The following is a 16,305-nucleotide window of genomic DNA, read 5'->3' as shown; positions in this document are numbered from 1 at the left end:
AGGTCCTGTCATCTGTGAACAAAGATAGTTTTACTTATTTCTTCATGATTTGTATACCCTTATATATTTTTTTCATGCCTAATTGCCCTGCCTAGGACTTCCAGTACTGTGAATAGATGTGGTGAGAGTGGGCATTCCAGCCTTGTTCCCTGTTAGAGGGAAAGCTTTCAGTCTTTCACCACTGAATATGTTAGCTGTGGGCTTTTCCTATGTGGCCTTTATTATATAGAAGTAGTTTCCTTCTTTTCCTAGTTTGTTAAGTGTTTTTATCACAAAAGGGTGTTGAATTTTGTCAACTGTTTTTTCCTGTATCAATCAAGATGATCATGTGTTCATTTTACCTTTTAACAGTAATTTTTTGAAGTGTATGCAGAGGTATAGATACATGGAATACAGCTCAATTTATAATACAGTGGTAATTACCATATAACAGCCTCCCAGGTCAAGACACAGAACAGTACCAGCACCCCAAAAACTGCCTTCATGCCCACCTAGTCCCCATTCTTTCTTTTCCAGAGTCAGTCATTATCCTGATTTTTAATACTATAGACAGTTTTGTTGGTTTTTAAACTTTCTATTAACAAAATTGTGCAGTATGTATGTACTCTTCTGTTTTTTTACTTACATTGTATTTGTGAAATTTATTTGTGTTTTTCCCTGATCACTAGTTCATTAATTTTCATTGCTGTATAGTAGTCCATTGGGCGAATCATACAACTTACAATTTAATGTGAAGGGACATTCAGGTTATTTACAGTTTGGAGCTATTAAAGAATAATGCTGCTGTATACTTTCATGTACTTATCTTTTGGTGCCCATATACATGCATTTCCTTTTGATATATATTAGAAGTCTAATAACTAAATAATGTCAAGGAATATTTATGTTTAATTTGTGGTAGGTAATATCAAACTGGTTTCCAAAGTGATTGTGTGAGTTTCATTCACATTCCATTTGAAGTGCCAGTCGCCCTGTTTCCTCACTAATACTTGATATTGTCAGTCTTTTCTGTTTTTATTATTCTAGTATGAATCGGTATTTCACTGAATTTTTAATAAGCTTTTTCCTAATAATTCATGAACTTGAGAATCTTTTCTTGTGTTTATTGGTCTCTTGAATTTCCACTTTTATGAAGAGCATATTCAAGTTTCTTCTCATTTTTCCATTTAAAAAAATCAATTTGTAGGAGGCCTGTTTATATGGTAAATGTGTGCTCTTTTCCAGTTGTATGCGTTGTAAATATCTTTCAGCCTGTGGCTTGCTTTTTCATTCTCTTAAAGATATATTTTCTTTAATGAATGCTAGTTTTTTTTTTTTTTTTTTTTTTTTAGGGCTATACCCGTGACATATGGAGCTTCCCTGGCTAGGGGTCGAATTAGAGCTACAGCTGCCATCCTGTACCACAGCCAAAGCAACATGGGATCCAAGCCGTGTCTGCAACCTACTCCACAGCTCATGGCAACACCAGATCCTTAACCCACTGAGCAAGGCCAGGGATCAAACCCACATTCTCATGGATCTTAGTTGGGTTCATTAATCACTGAGCCACAAAGGGAACTCCCTATCTTATAATTCTTTATATATTCTACTGAGTGAAATTACTTGACATGATTTAAAGTACTGTGATTTTTTTTTTGGACTTTAAGAAATATAGCAATACAGATTAAGCCAGAATTTAGATTTGTTCTGTCATTTACATATGTATATAAAATATTTATGTATCATATATTACATACATACATGTTTATATCATGTATTATATAAAGTTTATATATGTTAAGTTTAAGCGGCATACGTTTTTATGAGATAGTTAAATGTTCATAAAATCTTGATGTCGATACCTGTATTGAATATTTTTTTAAATCTTAAAGCAGTTCTTATATATCTAAATAAAAAATTGTTTTTCGGTTAAGTCTGTGTATGAGAGCTTTCTGCAAAGATTCAAGATTTTTAAATAATGTCTTGTCAAAGTTAAACATTTTGACACTGCTGGGCTGTAGAATGCTGTAAACATCCAAAATGTTTGTTATTTTGCCTTTCAGTATAGATTTGATAAAATTTACGATTGAGCTCAGTTGTATTCATTTTGGCATACAATTTGTTGATGTTTTATTGATTGATATATAAACTAATATTGCTTACATTTTTATATAGTGATACTGTGTGTGCAGTTAGAGATTTCCAAATGTAGTTACTTTTATCACTGAAATAATTTGGTTTATTGTAAAGTACTTTCAAAAATAATAAAACTAGAATGACAGAAAACAAAAGCCAGAGTTAACACTTAAATCTTGAAGGTTCTTATTCTAATACTGAGCAAATTTTTCTACTATTTCGCTCAGTCTGAGGAATCAGTGAAAAAACTTCTAATTCTTGTGTAGTTCCTAGAGAGTAATATGATGATAAGGGGGAATTGGGTGTTCATACACACTTTCTCAGCTCAAGTTCAGGAATCAGTAGTAGAGTTGCCTCACTCAGTCTGGATTCTAGTTCCTATCTCAGTGTTTAGTTAACGTAGTGGTAGTTAAGTAAATATTATGTAGAGATGGAAGGGATAGAGAGTCAGACAAACATGGAATTTAAATAGAAGCTGACTTTTGATACATTGACTTTTATCTATCTTGGCTTGCTCTCTACAGACAGTTGGTTAATAAAAAATAAATTTCCTTGAATGATCTGTTAACCAAAAAAAGTAGTTAACAGAGTATTATAAAATTTCCTTTGATGAGAATATCTCTTTATCTTGAGTATGTTATATTTTTATATATTTTCAAGGACATACACACAAATGGCAATATATTTTTGTTTTTCAGAGTTGGAGGGTTATCCAGTATATTAATGTCTTATTGATAATGGCAGAACATCCACCACTACTGGATACAACTCAGATTTTAAGTAGTGATATTTCTCTTCTCTCTGCCCCTATTGTAAGTGCAGATGGAACACAACAGGTAAGGAAACTGAATATTTATTTTCTTATGTCTAGTATACATGTATTTCTTTCAGAAGAATGCTCAATCTAGAACAGAATGAGGCATCACAATAGTGGATTTCTGTTAATTCATGTTTTAAGCTCCAATTCAAAATGTTTTGGTTTCATAGGACAATGAAATAATAAGACTATTTTTGAGGTTGCTTGTAACATATCTCACTAATTAATTAAATTTCTCTTGTGTATATTTAGTTGCCACAAAAGTTGGTTTTGTTTTACTTTAGACAATGTGTTATTCCCTGTTTTTTAACTAAGTTTAACCTTGTATTTTAATGATTATTATCTATCATTACTTCAAAGCGTTATGAAATCATGACTTAATTGTGTGATTAAATGACTTCTGTATTATGTTACAGTAAAACTTTATCTTCTTTTTCTTCCTATTCTCCTCACCAGAATCTCTCCCAAAAGCAAATACACAATTCTTGGTGTGTTTTTCTTCCAACCCAGAGCTTTATAAATACAGTTCTCTTATTTCATTGATACCTCATTCCCCAAGTAATACCAAAGGAATCGGAATGGTGGACTTTCATGAATACCAGTTATGCGCCAAGCAGTGGGCTTAATTCTTACAGCTACCCTGGATGGCAGGGGTTTTAATATTGTAAGTGAGAAACAAAGATTAAGGGCATGATAAGTAATAATAAAGAGAAGAAACAATTTGAGTTCTCACTGTGTTAAAGACATAAGAACTAAGCTAAGACCTTCATGATCTTATTTAATTCTTTCAGCAATCCTGTCCCTATTGCAGATGAAAGAAAATGAGTTTCAGAAAGGCTCAAAATCACACAAAACTTTTTGCTCCATTACTTATACTGCTTCCTTGGGAAACTAAGAAAAAAATAGTCATATTTTATTACTTTACAAACTTAGTATCATAGTGGGCAATTATTTGCTTATAAGAAAAGCAACTCTTTTAACTTTGCTATTGAAAAATCAGGAGTGATTAGCTTGAGTTCTAAATTTTTCTGTTGTGAATAAACATGGTATGAAAAGTATATACTGGTTTTGTTTTTCACATGTGTTCTCTTTTTTTTTAATTTATTTTTTCCTCTTTTTTTTAGTGCCACACCTGAGACATATGGAGGTTCCCAGGCTAGGGTCTAATAAGGTCTAATCGGAGCTACAGCTGCTCGCCTACACCACAACCACAGCAACGCCAGATCCAGCCATGTCTGTGACCTATACCACAGCTCACAGCAATGCCAGATCCTTAACCCACTGAGCAAGGCTAGGGATTGAACCCTCATCCTCATGGATGCTAGTGAGGCCAGGGATCAAACCCTCAACCCCATGGTTCTCAGTTGGATTCATTTCTGCTACACCACAAGGGGAACTCCTCACATGTATTCTGAGAGCTTTAGCAGCAACTTCATTTCACTAAAGTTGCTTTTTATGGGCAAATTTTAAGTCTTAAGATATTTTTTTCTCTTAATAATCGATGTAGCAAATATTCATTTACTTCAAGCCTCTGGGAGTATCTTCAGTTATCATTGTTGCCTCAGGCAGATCTCAAGCTTCAAGTTGTTTATAGCATTAGAACATGAAAGAATCTATTAAGCAGTTTGTTACAGTACACTGATGTAGTTGCTAAATGTACAGTCTGTCAAAGGGAAGGCAATAGGCTAAAACAAGATGGCGATGCCCTCTCAATACTTACTTCTCTCTTTTCCCCGGATTCTGTTGGCAGGATCTTTCTTGAAATCTTGAGGGCATCATGGCTGGCATATAGCAATAGTGGTACAGGTGGAAAGGAGCTGGGAATAGAGAAGCACATTAGTAAACCAGCTATAATGAAAAGGAATAAAAAGCATTATATATGTTTTTTTAAAAAAGCACATTAGAGCAAGATTTAAAGCATCAGGTGGGGTCGGTCAGTAGCTCTACAGGACAGATTTTTAGATAGATTTTGAAAAATAGATTTCAAGAGGTAGAATAAAGCCTTAAATTCTAGCTAGCAGAGTGCCTTATTGTTTGATAGTGAGATAAATAAAAATGAGTGGAAAGAGCATGGGATTTGATTGATAGACTTTGATTTGGATGACTTAAGACAGATTATTTAACTCTCTATCTATGTTTGCTTCTCTTTAACATGGAGATAATAATAGCTTCTTAAAGTAGCTGTAGCTGTGAGGGTAAAATGAGTCTGAAGGAGCTCAGTAAATATTTATTGAATTTGAATTGAAACACACAGTAAATGTTTAAAAGACTGAAGAAGCTATAGGTCCGGCAGTCAAGACTTAAGTCAGCAGAGATAGTTATAGTAAACACTGGATCAAAAACATTGAGATAATTATGAAGGATACAAACTAAAGTGTAAATGTAAGAGAGCAGACCAGTAGCTGTGGTAGAATGTAAGGAACTGAACAAAAGTAGGTGACAATTAGAGATGGTAGATAACAAAAATAGATAACAGTAGAAAAACAGTCGTTTCTTTGTCCTAACTCAGGAACTTACTGGTATGCCAAGCATGACCAAGTTAGAACTTGCCTGTGATGATAAGACACCACCTGGTTGGTGCCCAGAGTAAAGAAGTAAGCTATACAGTTCCTGAGAGAAGAAAGACTCGTGTACGTGCATAATGTTAAAAATACAGGATAAAAGATGGGTTGTCCCTTGTCTTTACTCTCTTGGGACTATTGTACTATTTCTTGGGACTATGAGATGATTTCTGTTCCATCTCTTGAGATCAAATTAACTTTCTTATGGTTGACCATCCATATTATCTATCTCCTCATCAATATTTTCTAACATTTTATACCAAACATATTCTAAACTGTATCACATTATACTTAGTCTTTTGGGTTATGAGTTATACTAGATGGAATCCCTCCTGCCATCATTACTGTCTGTGTTGCTTTTAGGGAAGCTGTAATAGATATACATCATTCATTTTGACTGATAGCGCCTGAACTATATTTTGTGTTTGAAATATTTTCATTTCCTCTTTTTTTTCCATTAATAGACTTTATTTTTAGAGCTTTTTAGGTTTACAGAAAAATTGAGCAGAGGGTTCTCTCATATAACTCTTCTAGAGTTTCCCTTATCATTAACATCTTAAATTGGTATGGCACATTTTTTACAATTAATAAACCAATATCGATACATTATTACTAAGTTCCGTAGTTGTTTATATTAGGGTTCATTCTTTGTATTGTACAGTTCTGTAGGTTTCGAGAAATGTGTAGTATCATATATCACCATTACAGTATTGTATAGTAGTTTAACTGCGTTATAACTTCTTTGTGCTCTATTATCCCTACCTCCCCACCCCTGAAACTTTGGCAACCACTGATATTTTTTACTGTCCCTGTAATTTTTATCTTTTTCCAGAATATCTTATAGTTTGATTCAGTATGTAGCCTCTCTTCTTACACTTAGCAGTATGATCTAGAAATTTTTTGTGGCTCTTTCAATATCTCATTTCTTTTTATCATTATATAATACTTCATTGCATGTATTCACTCACCTTTTGAAGGACAGCTTGTTTATTTTTCTAGTTTTTGGCGATTATAAATAAAGACGCTTTAAACATTCATGTGTAGTTTTTGGATAGACATGAATTTTCAACTCATTTGGATAAATATCTAGGAATGTCTTTGCTGGATCATATTCTGAGACTATGGTTAGCTTTATAAGAAACTACCAAACTGTTTTCCAAAGTGGCTATACTGTTTTACATTCTCAAGCATGTGCTTGATTTGAGATTGTAGCTTTTCATGATAGAGCAGGTAAAGCCTTAAGTGCTTGTACTGCCCTCTTAGAACCCCCAAATATGCTTTAGAGAATTTGAGCTTAAGCACAAGTGAAATGCTTTCAGCTTTATTTACTGTTGCTGCCATCAAAATAAAAGTTCAGATACTTGGTTCCTTTTTTTTTTTTGTCTTTTTGCCATTTCTTGGGCCACTCCTGCAGCATATGGAGGTTCCCAGGCTAGGGGTCGAATCAGAGCTGTAGCTGCTGGCCTACGCCAGAGCCAGAGCAATGCGGGATCCGAGCCACATTTGCAACCTGCACCACAGCTCACGGCAATGCTGGATCCTTAACCCACTGAGCAAGGCCAGGGATCAAACCCGCAACCTCATGGTTCCTAGCTGGATTCATTAACCACTGTGCCACGACAGGAACTCCTATCTGCAGGATTTTAATACATGGAAGTGACTGAGTAATGACATGAAAAAGCTAATGCTATTGAATGCAAATTTTTATTATTTTATGTTTCCTAAAAGAAGGGAGCATGCCATGCCATTCTGGGCCACAGGAAAACCATCAGGTTTTGGTCAGGAGGCAGAAGCATGAGCAAGAGGAAAGCCTAGGCCAAAACCATTAGTTGGTATTTCCTCAGAAAAGGCGCAGTAGGGCAGAGTAAATAGCTTAGGTTGGCTGTTTAATTCTTGTGGTAGACAAGAAATAACAAGTGTTGACAAGGATATGGAGGAAAGGGAACCCTTAACATTCTTAGTAGGAATGTAAATTGGTACAGGAACTATGGAAAACAGTACGAGGCTTCTCAAAAATTAAAAATAAACTAACACATGATCCAGCATTTCCATTTCTTGGTATTTTCTAAAGTAAGTGAAATCACTATCTCAGAAAGATACATGTATTCTCCACATTTGCTGCAGCATTATTTACAGTAGTGAAGACATAGAAACAACCTATGTATCCATCAGTGGGTAAAAAAATAAGATTCAGAAGTTGTGGTATATGTATACAGTGGAATATTATTCAGTCACAAAAAAGAAAATCTTGTAATTTGCTGCAACATGGATGTATCTTGAGGCATTATGCTGAGTGAAAATAAGACAGAGAAAGATAGATACTGTATGGTCTCATTTATATATGGAATTTTTTTAAAAAATGAGAACAGATTGATGATTGCCAGAGGTGGGGGGGCTAAGGGGGTGGGGAAAATGAGTGAAGATGGCCAAGAGGTACAAACTCTGGTTACAAGATAAATAAGTCCTGGAAATATAATGTACACTATGGTGGCTATAGTTAACAACACTGTATTGTATATTTGGAAGTTGCTAAGAAAGTAGATCTTAAAAGTTTTTATCACAAGAAAAAATTTGTAACTGTGTGGTGGTAGATATTAACTAATCTTACTGTGGTAATTATTTTGTTATGTATATATATCAAATCATTATACACTTAATACAATGTCATGTCAATTATATCTCCGTTAAAAAATAAAAAATAAAAAAATAATTCTGGCAGACTGGGCTTTACAGATGGTCTTTAGTTGCCTGTTCCTTGGCCCTGGGATGGTTTAGGGCAGGTGAACTATTAGCTTGGTATACAAGATTTCAGTAAAGGGTTTAGTTGGAGCTGTAGACCTGTAATTGGTTGCTTTGCATTTGAGAGGTGTGCTCCTGGCTGTGCCCTTTGCTATCTCAAAGAATTGGTTAGGGCTGGGCGGGGGGGGCGGGCAGTCTCTCCCGGCCAGCTCAGCCACAAATGCCAGAGCATTAAGAACATAGAAAATAAGAAAATATAGTTAATATAATTAACCCTGTGATGAACAGATGCCAAACGGACAGATACAGAATCTAAGAAAACACAGAACATACTCTCAGCTTACTCTTTTCAAAACCTGTTTAAATTGTAATCTATATATATCTTGTCTGTATATATGAGTACATAAGACAAATACATGATTAGCATATGTATAAAGTATAAGTCTTATAATTGTCCAGGCAGACTAAAAGATAGAATACTGCTGACATTCTAGAAGTCCCATGTGCTCTTTCTGCATCACAATACCCTATCTAATAGGAAGTTACCACTATCCTTACTTTTATGGAAATTGCTTCTTAACTTCTCTTTATACTTATAGTTTTGTATCACTAAGCAGTAACAGTTTAGATTTGCCTATTCTTGATCTTCACCTAAATTAACCGTTATTATATCTGTTCTTTTTGTGTCTTGCTGGTTTTGTCCAGCATTGTTTTTAGGATTCATTCTTATTGTTTTATGTTGTTGAAGTTTGTTCTTTTCATTGAATTTGTACAGGATTCCATATATGAATATACCATAGTATATTCATTTATCTCTTCTGTTCTTTTTTAAATTTTATTTATTTTTTTCTGCTGTATAGCATGGGGACCAAGTTACACTTACATGTATACATTTGTTTGCTCCCTTTGTTCTGTTGTGATATAAGTATCAAGACATAGTTATCAATGCTACACAGCAGGAACTCATTGTAAATCCATTCCAAGAGCAATAGTTTGCATCCAGTAACCCCACGCTCCCATCCCTCTCACTCCCCCCTCTCCCCCCGGGCAGCCACAAGTCTATTCTCCAAGTCCTTGGTTTTCTTCTCTGTGGAAATGTTCATTTGTGCCGTATATTAGATTCCAGTTATAAGTGATATCATATGGTATTTGTCTTTGTCTTCCTGACTCATTTCACTCAGTATGAGATTCTCTAGTTCCATCCATGTTGCTGCAAATGGCATTATGTCATTCTTTTTAATGGCTGAGTAGTATTCCATTGTGTATATATACCACATCTTCCTAATCCAGTCGTCTGTCAATGGACATTTGGGTTTTTTCCATGTCTTGGCTATTGTGAATAGTGCTTCAGTGAACATGCAGGTGCATGTGTCTTTGTTAAGGAAACTTTTGTCTGGATATATGCCCAAGAGTGGGATTGCGGGGTCATATGGTAGTTCTATGTGTATAGATTTCTAAGTATCTCCAAGCTGTTCTCATAGTGGCTGTACCAGCTATTTCTTCTATTCTTGATTAACATCTGGCAATTTCTAGTTTGATGCTCTTTTTCTTTTTGATGTGTCAAAAGTCTTGATATATATTCTGGATATAAACCTCTTGTCCATCATCAAATGTTTTTTCTTATCCTTCTAACCATACTCTTTAATGTCTTTTGATGAACAGTTCTTAATTTTAATCTGGCCAAATATATCAGTTCTTTTCATCCAGAATTAGTGTGCTTTTTTTTTGTTTAAGAAATTCTTCGCTATACTGAGGCGATGAAAATGTTTTCTTGCATTATCTTCTAAAAAGTATAGTTTTGTCTTGAACATTTTATTCTAAAATCCATTAGAGTTCATTTTTGTGAATTGTATCAAGCATGGCTTCAATTTGATTATTATTCCATATGTATACCAAATTATCTCCTGCCATTTATTGAAATGAATGCCATTTTCTTATTACTCTACAGTGGAATTTGTCATAAATTAAGTAACCCTATATTTGTAGAATTGTTTCTAGATTATTAATTGTATTCCATTGATCTGTTTAATTATCCCTGTGCCAAGAATACACCAAGCCTTTAAATGAAGTCTTGGTATCTGGTAGGGCAAACCATATTTTGTTGTTCTTTGAAATTTTCTTGACATTCCTGGCCTTTGTATTTAACATACAAATTTTAGAATTAGCTTACCAGTACATATGTACACAACCTACTGAGATTTGGATTTGGATTACTTTGAATCTGTAGGTCAATTTGGGAGAGAATTGACATCTTTACAATATTGAGTCTTTCAACCCTTGAAGTTGAAGTTAGTATATCTATGCAGTTATAAATTGTGTGTGTGTGTGTGTGTGTGTGAAATTTCATGTTCGGTTATTCACAAATAAAAATACATTTTATTTTTGTATATTGCTTTAATATCTAGTAAGATTGTAGGATAATATTATATTTTTATTTTTTTAATAATCTGTAGATTTTTTGAATTTTCTGTGTATAAAATATCATATGCATATAATAACTCATTGTTTTTTTCTTCCTTGGTAATCATACACTCTTTTTACCATTACTATGCTGAGGCATTCTGTGTAATGCTGACTAGAAGTGGTAATAATGGCAGGCATCCTCATCCATGTCTTAAAAGGATGTTTTTAGCATTTTGTCATTAACCATGATTTTTTTTAATAATTTTTTTATTTTCCCACTTTACAGCAAGGGGGTCAGGTTATCCTTACATGTATACATTACAATTACATTTTTCCCCCACCCTTTCTTCTGTTGCAACATGAGTATCTAGACAAAGTTCTCAATGCTATTCAGCAGGATCTCCTTGTAAATCTATTCTAAGTTGTGTCTGATAAGCCCAAGCTCCCGATCCCTCCCACTCCCTCCCCCTCCCATCAGGCAGCCACAAGTCTCTTCTCCAAGTCCATGATTTTCTTTTCTGAGGAGATGTTCATTTGTGCTGGATATTAGATTCCAGTTATAAGTGATATCATATGGTATTTGTCTTTGTCTTTCTGGCTCATTTCACTCAGGATGAGATTCTCTAGTTCCATCCATGTTGCTGCAAATGGCATTATGTCATTCTTTTTTATGGCTGAGTAGTATTCCATTGTGTATATATACCACATCTTCCGAATCCAGTCGTCTGTCAATGGACATTTGGGTTGTTTCCATGTCCTGGCTATTGTGAATAGTGCTGCAATGAACATGCGGGTGCACGTGCCTCTTTGAAGTAGAGTTTTGTCCAGATAGATGCGCAAGAGTGGGATTGCGGGGTCATATGGAAGTTCTATGTATAGATTTCTAAGGTATCTCCAAACTGTTCTCCATAGTGGCTGTACCAGTTTCCATTCCCACCAACAGTGCAGGAGGGTTCCCTTTTCTCCACAGCCCCTCCAGCACTTGTTATTTGTGGATTTATTAATGATGGCCATTCTGACTGGTGTGAGGTGGTATCTCATGGTTGTTTTGATTTGCATTTCTCTTATAATCAGCGATGTTGAGCATTTTTTCATGTGTTTGTTGGCCACCTGTATATCTTCTTTGGAGAAATGTCTATTCAGGTCTTTTGCCCATTTTTCCACTGATTGATTGGCTTTTTTGCTGTTGGGTTGTATAAGTTGTTTATATATTCTAGAGATTAAGCCCTTGTCAGTTGCATCATTTGACACTATTTTCTCCCATTCTGTAAGTTGTCTTTTTGTTTTCTTTTTGGTTTCCTTTGCTGTGCAAAAGCTTTTCAGTTTGATGAGGTCCCATGGGTTTATTTTTGCTCTAATTTCTATTGCTTTGGGAGACTGACCTGAGAAAATATTCAGGATGTTGATGTCAGAGAGTGTTTTGCCTATGTTCTCTTCCAGGAGTTTGATGGTGTCCTGTCGTATATTTAAGTCTTTCAGCCATTTTGAGTTTACTTTTGTGCATGGTGTGAGGGTGTGTTCTAATTTCATTGCTTTGTATGCAGCTGTCCAGGTTTCCCAGCAATGTTTGCTGAATAGACCTTCTCTTTCCCATTTTATGTTCTTGCCTCCCTTGTCAAAGACTAATTGACCATAGGTGTCCAGGTTAATTTCCGGGTTCTCTATTCTGTTCCATTGGTCTGTCTGTCTGTTTTGATACCAGTACCACACTGTTTTGATGACTGTGGCTTTGTAGTATTTCTTGAAGTCTGGGAGAGTGATGCCTCCTGCTTGGTTTTTGTTTCTCAGGATTGCTTTGGCGATTCTGGGTCTTTTGTGGTTCCATATATATGTTTGGATTGTTTGTTCCAGTTCTGTGAAAAATGTCATGGGTAATTTGATAGGGATTGCATTGAATCTGTAGACTGCTTTGGGTAGTATGGCCATTTTTACAATATTGATTTTTCCAATCCAGGAACATGGAATATCTTTCCATTTCTTTACATCTTCTTTGATTTCTTTGATTATAGTTTTATAGTTCTCAGCATATAGGTCCTTTACCTCCTTGGTCAGGTGTATTCTGAGGTATTTGATTTTGTGAGGTGCAATTTTAAAAGGTATTGTATTTTTTATTCCTTTTCTAATATTTCATTGCTGGTATGCAGAAATGCAACTGACTTCTGAATGTTAATCTTATAGCCTGCTCTTTGCTGAATTTATTACCAGTTCAAGTGGTTTTGGGGTTGAGTCCTTAGGGTTTTCTATGTATAGTATCATGTCATCTGCATACAGTGATAGTTTGATCTCTTCCCTTCCTATATGGATGCCTTTTATTTCTTTTGTTTGCCTAATTGCTGTGGCTAGGACTTCCAAACTATGTTGAAGGCAGTGGTGAGAGTGGGCATCCCTGTCTTGTTCCAGATTTGAGTGAGAAGGCTTTCAGTTTTTCCCCATTGAGTATTATATTTGCTGTGGGTTTATCATAAATGACTTTGATTATATTCAGGAATGTTCCCTCTATACCCACTTTGGCGAGGTCTTGATCATGAATGGATGTTGGACTTTGTCAAATGCTTTTTCTGCATCTATTGAGATGATCATATGATTTTTGACTTTTTTTTTGTTAATGTGGTATATGATGCTGATTGATTTGTGTATGTTGAACCATCCTTGTGAACCTGGGATGAACCCTACCTGGTCATGGTGTATAATTTCTTTGGTATGTTGTTGGATTCGGTTGGCTAAGATTTTGTTGAGAATTTTTGTATCTATATTCATCAACGATATGGCCGATAGTTTTCTTTTTTGGTGGTATCTCTGTCTGGTTTTGGAATGAGGGTGATGGTGGCATCATAGAATGTCTTTGGGAGTATTCCTTCTTCTTCAACCTTTTGAAAGAGTTTAAGGAGGATGGGCACCAATTCCTCTATATGTTTGATAAAATTCACCTGTGAAGCCATCTGGTCCTGGACTTTTATTTGTAGGGAGTGTTTTTATGACCTCTTCAATTTCATTTCTAGTGATAGGTCTGTTCAGTTGGTCTGTTTCTACTTGATTCAGTTTTGGCAGGCTGTAAGATTCTAGAAAATTGTCCATTTCTTCCAGATTGTCGAACTTGTTGCCGTATAGTTGTTCATAACATGTTCTCTTATGGTTTTTTGTATTTCTGCTGTATCCATTGTGATTTCTCCTTTTTCATTTATAATTTTGGTTATTTGGGTTCTTTCTCTCTTTTTAGTGAGTCTGGCCAGGGGTTTGTCAATTTTGTTTACCTTTTCAAAGAACAAGCTCTTGGTTTTATTAATTTTCTCTATTGTTATTTGAGTCTCTATTTTATTGATTTCTTCTTTGATTTTTATAATTGCCTTCCTTCTGCTGACTTTAGGACTTTTTTGTTCTTCTTTTTCTAATTCGTTTAGGTGGAGGGTTAAGTTGTCAATTTGGGATCTTTCTTCTTTTTTGAGAAAGGCCTGGATTGCTATAAATTTCCCTCTGAGCACTGCTTTCGCAGCATCCCATAGATTTGAGAGGTTGTGTCTTCATTATCATTTGTTTCAAGGTAGTTTTTAATTTCCTTCTTGATTTCCTCATTGACCCATTGGTTTTTTAGTAGCATGTTGTTTAGTCTCCATGTAGAATATTTTTTACAGATATTCTTTACAAGATTAAAAAGAGTTCCATTCTGTTTCTTGAGGCTTAAGAATTTTTTTTTTTTTTTTTTTTGTCTTTTTGCCCTTTTCTAGGGCTGCTCCCATAGCATATGGAGGTTCCCAAGCTAGGGGTCTAATTGGAGCTGTAAGCCACTGGCCTACACCACAGCCACAGCAATGCCAGATCCGAGCCGCATCTGCGACCTACACCATAGCTCATGGCAACGCCGGATCCTTAACCCACTGAGCAAGGGCAGGGATCAAACCTGCAACCTCATGGTTCCCAGTCGATTTGTTATCCACTGAGCCATGACGGAACTCCAAGTCTTAAGAATTTTTTTTTTGCCACAGGTTGGTGTTGAATATTTTCAGTTTCTTTTTCAACATTTCTTGAGATGATCATATTCTGTTTCTCCTGTAAACTTTGATGTGATAATTGCATTGATTTTTTTTGCTTTTTAGGGCCACACTCATGGCACATGGAGGGTCCCAGGCTAGGGGTCTAATCGATGCTACACCTGCTAGCCTATGCCAGAGCCACAACAACACCAGATCTGAGCCACATCTGTGACCTACACCACAGCTCCCAACAAAGCCATATCCTTAACCCGCTGAGGGAGGCCAGGGATAGAACCTGCATCCTCGTGGATGCCAGTGGGATTTGTTTCTGCTGAGCCACAAGGGGAACTCCTGCATTGATTTTCTAATGCTTAACTTGTGTTATGTTCCTAGGATAAACCTAACTTTGTTGTGATGTCTTCTTTTTCATATATTGCTGATTTGGGTATGCTAATATTTTTTCTAGGCTTTTATGTTTGTCTATGTACCTGAATGAGATTGACCTATAATTTGATTTTTTTCTTTAATATCCTGTGTTTGGTAGCAAAGATCTGCTAGTCTTATAAAATAAATTGGAGAGTATACTCTTTTTTCCTTGTTCTCTGGGTAAATTTGTGTAAGTTCAAAATCAGTTCTTTCTTGAATATTTGGTATAATTTATGAAAGAGTCTCCTGGGCCTAGAATATTCCTTGACTTAACTATAGAAATGATGAAATACATCAATCTTATGCTATTAATATTTTTGTGTTAAGTTTGGAAGTGTTGATGTTACTGAGATAATCTGTATTTAGTATTTAAGAAGTATTAAAATGTGAAAGTAAATTTGAGATTTATTACATTTATAAGTTTAATAAGAACTACTTAATTACTTTTTATGATTGTGACCAGGTATTTGAAGCATTTAAAAGAAAATAAATATATTAATCTTGTTAATGCAGATTTAAATGCTTGAAGGAAAGCTGAAGAAAGAAAATATTGTAGTTATAGATGAAAAAAACATGATTTATGGTCATAGTATAGATCCCCAATTTGAGAAATATTAGGGAGGTAGAGTTGATGGAACTGATCATAGAACCAAACATAGAGGGAAGAAAAAATTTCCCCAGGCTGTGTGTGTCTGTCTGTCTGTCTGTGTCTGTCTGTCTTTTTAGTGCCATACCCATGGCATATGGAAGTTTCCAGGCTAGGGGTCTAATTGGAGCTGCAGCTGCCAGCCTATCCAGACCACAGCAAGGCGGGATCCAAGCCGTGTCTGCAGCCTACACCACAGCTCACGGCAGTGCTGGATCCTTAACCCACTGAGGCCAGGGCTGGAACCTACATCCTCATGGATACTTGTTGAGTTTGTTACTGCTAAGCCACCCAGGCTTTTTGAGTATTGAGGTGAATGAGATTATTTGTACTGAGGGAATTTTGCTTTGGTGTGGCAGAAAATGTTAGTAGTTTCTGATTGAACAACATAGTGAGTAGGCTTATTATACCAAAATGAAATTAGTTTACCTTGATTTGTGCTTGTTGGAGCTTTTCAAAGCTCCCAATGGACATCATAATCCCCCAGCTTTTCTTGTCAAGGTTTTCCGTCAGCCTCTTCTTTTCCCCAATTGTTGGCATCACCTCAAGCATCTGTGATGTTAGCCACCTGCCACTGATGATTTGAGACACACTCCCGTCAAGTGAAAGCTGTTTCCTGTGAGAGAGCTC

The 16,305-nt window shown here is 35.6% G+C and overlaps 1 protein-coding gene across 4 annotated transcripts in view; it reads left to right on the top strand.

Annotated features, from left to right (window-relative positions):
• FNDC3A (fibronectin type III domain containing 3A) overlaps nt 1-16,305 on the top strand; it is a 193,463-nt gene that overhangs the window by 39,785 nt on the left and 137,373 nt on the right. For all 4 annotated transcript variants that reach the window (XM_021065326.1, XM_021065327.1, XM_021065328.1 and 1 more), the window contains exon 2: nt 2,814-2,951. In XM_021065326.1, coding sequence (XP_020920985.1) covers nt 2,853-2,951 — 99 coding nt within the window. In that variant the 5' untranslated portion in view covers nt 2,814-2,852. The remainder of the gene's footprint in view (nt 1-2,813; nt 2,952-16,305) is intronic.

Source organism: Sus scrofa, chromosome 11 (genome assembly GCF_000003025.6).
Source record: "Sus scrofa isolate TJ Tabasco breed Duroc chromosome 11, Sscrofa11.1, whole genome shotgun sequence".
Lineage (NCBI taxonomy): Eukaryota > Metazoa > Chordata > Mammalia > Artiodactyla > Suidae > Sus > Sus scrofa.
Note: the sequence above shows the minus strand (reverse complement) of the source record. Positions and strands in the feature narration are given on the sequence as shown.